Here is an 8,901-nt window from a genome sequence, read left to right as displayed (position 1 = left end):
ACCCTATCTGACCCTAGATAATGCATGTTGGTATTTTCATTTGTCCTAATTTGACATCTTCATTTGAAACTTACATAGAGTTAACTTACCATTCATACATTATTTGAACTTGATATTTTTGTAACACACATGCAGGATTAATACACTTACATTCACTTCAATTTCCATAAATTCCAATGACATTTAATGTTAATTTAGGGGTGTGGCACTGTGTGACAAACTCTGTTTGGTGTCCAGGATGAATACATCTCACCAACTGACTACAATGCAAACAGTCCTTATGGAAATTCTCACCTGTCAGCCTTTTATTGCTAACCACTTGATAATTTTTGTTTGCAAGGAGTTTGCACAGTATATCTTATAAACTCTTCCAGGACTTCCACTAGTGTATAAACCCTGTGCACAACTCAGTACACCATATTCCAGTTTTAAAAAAAGACAAAAGATTACATAGTTTGGCCACTAGGGGTGCTGTTCAGAAACAGTTCAGACTAGAAGTGTCAGGGTCATGATAGTCTGACTACTATTATACTGTAGCCTGTTTTGAAAAATAATAATTTCCTGGTGTTTCATGGCAAAAGTTGGTTGCATTCTCAAGCCATAAAAGCATTGCCAAATTTGTTTCAGATCATGTTATTTTGAGGAACTCCGAGTTGTTTTAATGAAATTTTGTTGACTGCTTTTTGTACTGCAATCTGATTTCTCCTGGTCTAGGACACCCTCTAGTGACTGACACTTCCTTTTGAAAATCACTGCAAGGTAACTGGAATGCGTATTGGTATACAAAATAAATGCTAAAATATATCAGAAATGACAAGGTGGTATAAGTCGCCATATGTGTGAAGCTCTTCAAATATTGATACTTTACTGAGCCATATTACAAAAATATGAACCCATCTGATGTTGTATAACACAATACTGTACATGAACTACAACTCAAATTCTGCATTTCAAATAACTGTTCTTCTGCATTATCAAAGTAAACTACTTTTTACAGTGTATTCACCGTCACTTCGGTGACAACAAGTAAACTATTTATTTATGAAATATTTTTATGTAAATGGAAACTGGAAAATAAAACCTCTCACAGGAATATATAACATTCATCTTTCCTGAAAATATATTGTTTATTTATGATTGTTTTTTTTTTGGATACACTACACTATAATTTCAATAATACTAGGTGGCGCTATATTTTTCTAAGTCCTACAGTAAAAAACTTGGCATAATTTCTTGTACTCCAAAATAACACCACTTCGCAAGAAAGTCACTACAGTCTAACAGATAAAGGCACAATAGTTGCAATAATTAGCAATCTTATTTTATGTTAATGTTCAACATTAGGAATGTGGTTCTACAGTTCAATGTGCTAAACATAGCATGTGCGTTATTACCAAATACTAGTAAGTTTTGTGAACAGTGATGGATGTGAAATACATAATTTTGGTTGAAAATAATTTTGGAATAGTAACTTAGATAATTGCTGTACAGGACAAATAATATTAAAATAAACATTTTGTGCAATGACTACATTGTGTAAAAGAAGTAACATTACAAATTTTCATAGTCTGTAAGGTACGCCATGACAGGGCGCCCTCACACATCAGCCAACTGCTAGCTTCTAGGTGTGGCATAACATGTCGTATCTTACAGACTAATCTTTTCATAAGTAAACTATTAATGAGATAGTAGAATGCACCTCAAGGACAAATTTCATTGAAAATCAAACTTTTAAAATCTCGCCAAACTTTGGCATATAAAAGATTATTCCTAATCCTTTTGAAATGATAGAAGAAATTTGGAGGTTCACCATCTTGTTTTCAAATAAACTGACAAAGTAGTATCCGTCGGCCATATTGGATTAAAACATGTCTCACTTTTTATAACATTTTGACTTCTATATCTACAAAATCCATGGTGACCACCCCAATTTTTTTCTCGATTTTAACTGAGAAAGGTTTTAGAGTGCTTTTTTAAACCAAGTAACATCAAAAGTTTCTGATTCTTATTCCAAGGCACATAATACTACCTTAATAATTGTAGTGAATGGTGAATTTCTATGGTGTAAATATCTACAAGTCTATAATGTGAACTACTTAAGTATAAGAAGTGAATTTCTATGGTGTAAATATCTACAAGTCTATAATGTGAACTACTTAATAAGTATATAAAGAAGTGACTTTCTATAGTGTAAATATCTACAAGTCTATAATGTGAACTACTTAAGTATAAGAAGTGACTTTCTATAGTGTAAATATCTACAAGTCTATAATGTGAACTACTTAAGTATAAGAAGTGAATTTCTATGGTGTAAATATCTACAAGTCTATAATGTGAACTACTTAATAAGTATATAAAGAAGTGACTTTCTATAGTGTAAATATCTACAAGTCTATAATGTGAACTACTTAAGTATAAGAAGTGACTTTCTATAGTGTAAATATCTACAAGTCTATAATGTGAACTACTTAGTATATTAAGAAGTGACTTTCTATAGTGTAAATATCTACAAGTCTATAATGTGAACTGAACTACACAAATATATTGAAAAGTGCTAATAGTAGTAGTAGTAGAAATGGCAGTAGCAGGTGTGTTGAAAGCTGGCAGGCTGAAGAAACATCTGTAACATGTAAAAAAAATGAAAATATTTATTGTATTCTGTTGATAGCAAAGAGACAATAATGCAAGAATCAATTGATAGTGTTTTAGTGTTTGATGTGATACACTGGCACTAGTATTGTGTCCTAGACTACATTGTGTATTATTACATTGACACTGCAGTATGGTTATAGAAATACATTGTAGAAGGGAAGTGGCATGATAGATATGCATTGCAGAAGTGATGCAGCTTGGTGATAGAAATACATTGTAGAAGTGATGCAGCACGGACCATCGGTTATAGAAATATATTGTAGGAGTGATGTAGTATGGTTATAGAAATACATTGTAGAATTGATGCAGTACAGACCATCGGTTATAGAAATATATTGTAGGAGTGATGTAGTATGGTTATAGAAATACATTGTAGAAGTGATGCAGCACGGACCATCGGTTATAGAAATATATTGTAGGAGTGATGTAGTATGGTTATAGAAATACATTGTAGAAGTGATGCAGCACGGACCATCGGTTATAGAAATATAATGTAGGAGTGATGTAGTATGGTTATAGAAATACATTGTAGAAGTGATGCAGTACAGACCATCGGTTATAGAAATGCATTGTAGAAGTGATGCAGTATGGTTATAGAAATACATTGTAGAAGTGATGCAGTACAGTTATAGAAATGCATTGTAGAAGTGATGCAGTACGGTTATAGAAATGCATTGTAGAAGTGATGCAGCACGGACCATCGGTTATAGAAATGCATTGTAAAAGTGATGCAGTACGGTTATAGAAATGCATTGTAGAAGTGATGCAGTACAGTTATAGAAATGCATTGTAGAAGTGATGCAGCACAGACCATCGGTTATAGAAATGTATTGTAGGAGTGATGTAGTATGGTTATAGAAATACATTGTAGAAGTGATGCAGCACGGACCATCGGTTATAGAAATGCATTGTAGAATTGATGCAGTATGGTTATAAAAATGCATTGTAGAAGTGATGCAGCATGGTTATAAAAATGCATTGTAGAAGTGATGCAGCATGTGATGGAAATACATTGTAGAAGTCGATGCAGTATGATGATAGAAATGCATGGTTGTAGTGATGGCGCATAGTGATGGAGTATGGAGTCCCCACATCCAAGTTTAGTATACGTACAAATAGATATGTTAGTGTAAATAAAAGAAAGGATGAGTTCTCTCATTTTGAACACATTTTCAATAATGCCCCATACGTATAGAAACCTATTGGTTTGAACCCCTTAACCAATTGGAAAAGTACCAGTAGATTAGTACTTGGCTTTGAACCACCTGATGAATCAAAGAGTTAGTACGACGTAGATGAGTTGATTTATGATTTCATATCAATACATGTACACAACAGTTTTCTTATTTCTTGTTGTTATATTTTGATTTTGAAGTCAAATCCGTTTAAAGTTGTCAGAAGTCTGCATTTTATCTTCAGAAACCCCTAGTTTTGTGAAAACACCTTCAAAAACGTTCCAAACATAATTAGCCTGGATTGAGAACACATCATGAATTAACCTACAGGTTCAGTGTCTTTGTATAATGTTCTGTACGGATGAATATGATTGGAATTCCAAAGATACCCAACAGTAAAAGTGACAATGTATGACGGATTTGTTCTTGATAATTATATATGTATTAGTGACTGGGTTTAAAGTTACACTAGCTGTCACTAGAACGCTTTCTGAAACTGTTTTGTTAGATAAAATGACTTACTCTTAGCATTGTATGCCCTGACCCTTATTGAATCACTGTGGGTAAATGCATTTGTGTATGTGTATAATACAGTGGTCACAAAGCAAGCATGTGGTGGCACCGAGCTCCAGTTTACTGGAAGTTTTTGGGCTGTTTAGTTGAAAATGGAACCTGTCCCCATGCTCGGGTCTCAACCTAATGATTTTTGTGGACTAACTAAGCGCAATGAGCAAGCCCTTATCAAAGAAGAAGCGAACTAAATCGAAAAAAGGTGGTCTGAGTGACAAAACTCTAACGGTCAATATGGTGAATGCACCAATATCAATCTTGCACCACAATGTCGTGAGGCAGTACGAGTGAATCTTGATAAAATTCACACTTCTTTCAATGAAGCTAAGATTGTTTCACAAGCTACCATGAATAGTAACATTGATAATTTCACTAGTGTGCTGAGTGAGGTATTTACTCCTTTCTGCAAATCCTATGCTACCCGATCTCGAACACCCGATAGCAATGTTCATACCTTGGATGTAAATACATCGTCTCGTAATGTACCTGACAAACCTTGGTTTAATGATGAGCTAAAGCGATATTACAGAGAGTACAAACGCGCACTCAACCAATTCAACAGGAGTAAGACTACTGAGCACCACACTTTTTTGAACGAAAAGAAACGAAAATATAAATTTTTAGAAGCTAAGCGTAAGCGATATTATTTGCGTACTGAAGGAGATATGCTAGCTCATTTGAAAAAACACAATCCCAAAGAATTTTTTAAAAGATTCTCTCGTTCGAAGAAGGGTAGTATAGGTGTTAATTTGGGGACGCTCTCAGAGTACTTCAAACAACTACAGTCGTCTATAGTTGACATTGAGACTGCGGAAGAATATGCTATCGACGAACACAACATTGTATTTGATGAACTAGAGGTCAATATTACACAGGACGAGTTAGAGAATGCTATTGGCAAGTTAAAACGTGGGAAGAGTCATGGGCCAGACTGTGTTATGAATGAATTTTTCATTGAATGTAAAGATTTTCTTGTCCCAATTTTAGTTAAGATCTTTAACTGTGTGTTTAGATAAAGTTTTTTTTCCAGAAAGTTGGTCATCGGCAGTAATTGTGCCAATATTTAAAAAGGGTGATGCCAAAGATCCCAGCAATTATCGTGGTATTAGTATAGTAAGTCATTTAGGTAAACTTTTCACATCCGTAATTAATCAACGTTTGCTTACATTGTCATCGAACCAAGATGTTATTACTGATGCCCAGTTTGGCTTTATGCCTGGCTTGAGTACTGTGGATGCAATATTTGCTTTGAATAATTTTATTGCTAAATCTTTGTCAAATAGAAAACGTTTATATTGTGCATTTATAGACTTCAAGAAGGCTTTTGACTCTATAAACTGATACAAATTGTGGTATAAACTATCAAAAATAGGTATAAGGGGAAAAATCTTGAAAATAATTCGGTCTATGTACTTAAATGTCAGGTCTTGTGTCACAGTCAATGGCTTCCAGTCAGATTTTTTCTCTAGTACTCTTGGGTTAATGCAAGGAGAAGTATTGTCTCCTATTCTATTTTCATTGTATATTAATGACTTGGAAATGGGATTTTTGACTAATGATTGTAAATCCTTGAGTCTTTTTCTTTTAATGTATGCTGACGATTTGGTACTATTTTCTGAAAGTGTTGGAGGGCTACAAAGCCAGTTGGACTATCTTTGTAATTACTCCCGTGAATGGGACCTTGAAGTAAATATTCGAAAAACAAAGGTCATGGTTTTCAGGAAGGGTGGTAGGGTGAGAAATTTTGAGCAATGGGTCTATAATGGTCAAATCCTTGAAATAGTTGATAGATTTACATACCTTGGCATTCTACTTTACTATAATAACAGATTTAGCGTGGCTGAAAAACAAATAGCGGAACAAGGTAGAAAGACTTTGTTTGCTATGTATCGCAATACCAAATCACTATACCTGAACCATGAGACTTTGATGTCATTATTTAAGTGTTATGTCGGTAGTATTTTAAACTATGCATCTGATGTATGGGGTACGCAAAAAGGACATTTCATTGAAAGGGTTCATTTAGATTTTTGTAAACGAATACTAGGTGTGAAGAAGTCTACATGTAATGCTATGGTGTGCCAGGAGCTTGGTCGGTATCCAATGAAATATACTAGAATTTACCGTATGATAAGCTACTGGTGTAAATTATTAGACACAAACAATTGTATTTTGAAAGGTTGTTATGAATATATGTATGAAAGAGTAGAAAATGGTAAAGAGGTGAATTGGTTATTTCATATTAAACAGGAGTTACTGTCTTTAGGTTTCGGCAGTATTTGGTCTAATCAGTGTCTGGATAAAGAGTATCTTGTGGTTATTAAGCAAAGGATTTTTGATCAAGCGCAACAGAGCCTTGCGGCACAAATTGATGAATCGCCAAAATGTGTATTTTATAAATACTTGAATGATGCATTCCGTTTGCAATATTATTTGGGAAAGCCGATACCAAATTTGTATAAGAAATTGATTTCCAAATACCGTCTCTCGTCCCATAATTTAACTATAGAAACTGGGCGTTATCATGGTACACTAAGGCGTATGAGAAATTGTCCACACTGTAATAATGATGTCGAGGACGAATTTCATTTTATACTTAAATGCCCATTATACAGAGAATTACGAGTCCGTTTATTGGAAAAAAACATCCGTCTTTAAACTTGTACAACTACTGTCCATGGAAAATGTAAAGCAGCTTTGCAATTTAGGTAGATATTTAAAACAAGCAGGCATCCTACGTTCTGTTCATATATCAATGTAATTTGTATTAGTACATTCTCCACCACGTTTTCTTTGTGACGATTTTTGTTTTTCTAGTTCTGTAACTGATGAGCAGAAATTGCTCAAAGTAAATAAAGATTTGAATTGAAATATGGTACAGTAAATTTATTTTTGGGTCCACACCTAAAAATCAGCACCCCAATGCAATCACAATTTATAACCTGTGAAGTATTACGTATGGATACATCTGACATTAACATGTACAATGACTAATTATTGATATTTTAACAATTTTTCAGTGAATATATTGTTAGTTGTCTGATTAAAAAATAATACTCCAGTTACAGCCAGTGCACCTTTAAAAGTTCACAAATCAATTTTTACCTGAGTCATCCATAGGACAATCATCTGTAGGTGCATAGATACCTAAAGCGTCGTTATTATCACTCATGGCACCAGCTTCAAAACTGGACTTGACAGATTGGGAATTCTCACCTAAAAAAAAGAAGAATATAAAGTGATTAAAGGTGAGTAGAAGAATTTTCGATAACATATTTCAATAATTCATTCAAATATTGTAGTCTTTTCTACTCAATGCGCCACATTTCAGTTACCAAAGTTTCGGCTATTTTGCATGTAATGATCTCAAGAGGGCACCCCAGATTTGGCAAAGTGATGGCTAAATATGGTCATGGCAGATGATTGTATGCCAATGTACTAAACCTTGAAAAAAATGTGTGTAAACAAACTCTTTGAGTATTGCAGTAATGTTTACGTATTTTTATTACTGGTCATTGCTGATAAAACAGTATGGCGAGAACGTGTAAAATTAGTGGTGTTATATTACGGATATGTTATCATATCTGTAAATATAATGCAAGCAGAAATATATGCTTCAAATGGGACAATTTTGAAAAAAAAAAGTGTCAATATATTTACAATTTTAATTGCAGGGTGTACTCGAAAATTCTTTAAACTTTGGGGATACATGAAAATTTTATGAGTCTGGGAGGGGGCTATTTTGAAAAAATTATGGTGTTGACGAAAAATCCCCCCCCCCCCCCCCAGGTGTTTGTGAATGCAGCCTAAACTCTCTTTACACTGCAATACTCAACTATTCTGACCCTCACTTCAGGCCCCAAAATGGCTTGTAAATAGCACTCCTAGTGTCCAAAACATGAAATGTTTCATATCACATAATGAGAATATGGTGTATTTCTATAAACGTTTTATTAAAGTGAGACATTTTTGGACAACCACCTACAGTATCAACAAAACAAGAATATCAGAAGTTGGAGTACTCCTTAAATCGCGATTATTAATCTACATGTATGTGCAGGATCAACAGGTGGTTATACACCGGTTTGACCAATGACACGATAGGATATTTAACCTCCAAGGGTCAGCATAACTGGAGCAAATTATAACTCGCCAACTTACCAACAAACCAAAATGTCACTGATTGACAACCAGATATAGTCTCTGTTGGGGTTCTTGATGCCACAACACGCCACATATCAATATTCATAAACGCAGCCACTGTCTGTCGGAAATTATACCTGAAAATTTGAAATACAAGATTTATCGATAAGTATGTTTTTAATCACAATGACAACTATGGATTCAAACTAATATTTAATATAGAGTGAATTTAAAGAACATTAACTCTTTGAGGTCCAAGTTTGTGTGTTCTGGTCCTTCTGGCCTAAAGTTGTACACCTCAAGTACGTTATTGCTGCTGGACTTAGAAACCAACAAGAGTAATCTATGTCAATATTGTCAT

The 8,901-nt window shown here is 34.2% G+C and overlaps 1 protein-coding gene across 1 annotated transcript in view; it reads right to left on the bottom strand.

Annotated features, from left to right (window-relative positions):
• Positions 1-8,901, bottom strand: part of LOC144446888 (uncharacterized) — a 32,356-nt gene that overhangs the window by 1,391 nt on the left and 22,064 nt on the right. The window contains exons 7-8 of the mRNA XM_078136734.1: positions 8,559-8,677; positions 7,503-7,613 (exon numbers count right to left, since the gene is read on the bottom strand). Of these exons, the coding sequence (XP_077992860.1) occupies positions 7,503-7,613; positions 8,559-8,677 (230 nt within the window). The remainder of the gene's footprint in view (positions 1-7,502; positions 7,614-8,558; positions 8,678-8,901) is intronic.

The sequence above is a fragment of the Glandiceps talaboti genome, chromosome 15 (genome assembly GCF_964340395.1).
Source record: "Glandiceps talaboti chromosome 15, keGlaTala1.1, whole genome shotgun sequence".
NCBI classification, from domain to species: domain Eukaryota; kingdom Metazoa; phylum Hemichordata; class Enteropneusta; family Spengelidae; genus Glandiceps; species Glandiceps talaboti.
The sequence above is the reverse complement of the archived record's forward strand: the minus strand, read 5'-3'. Positions and strand labels throughout refer to the sequence as shown.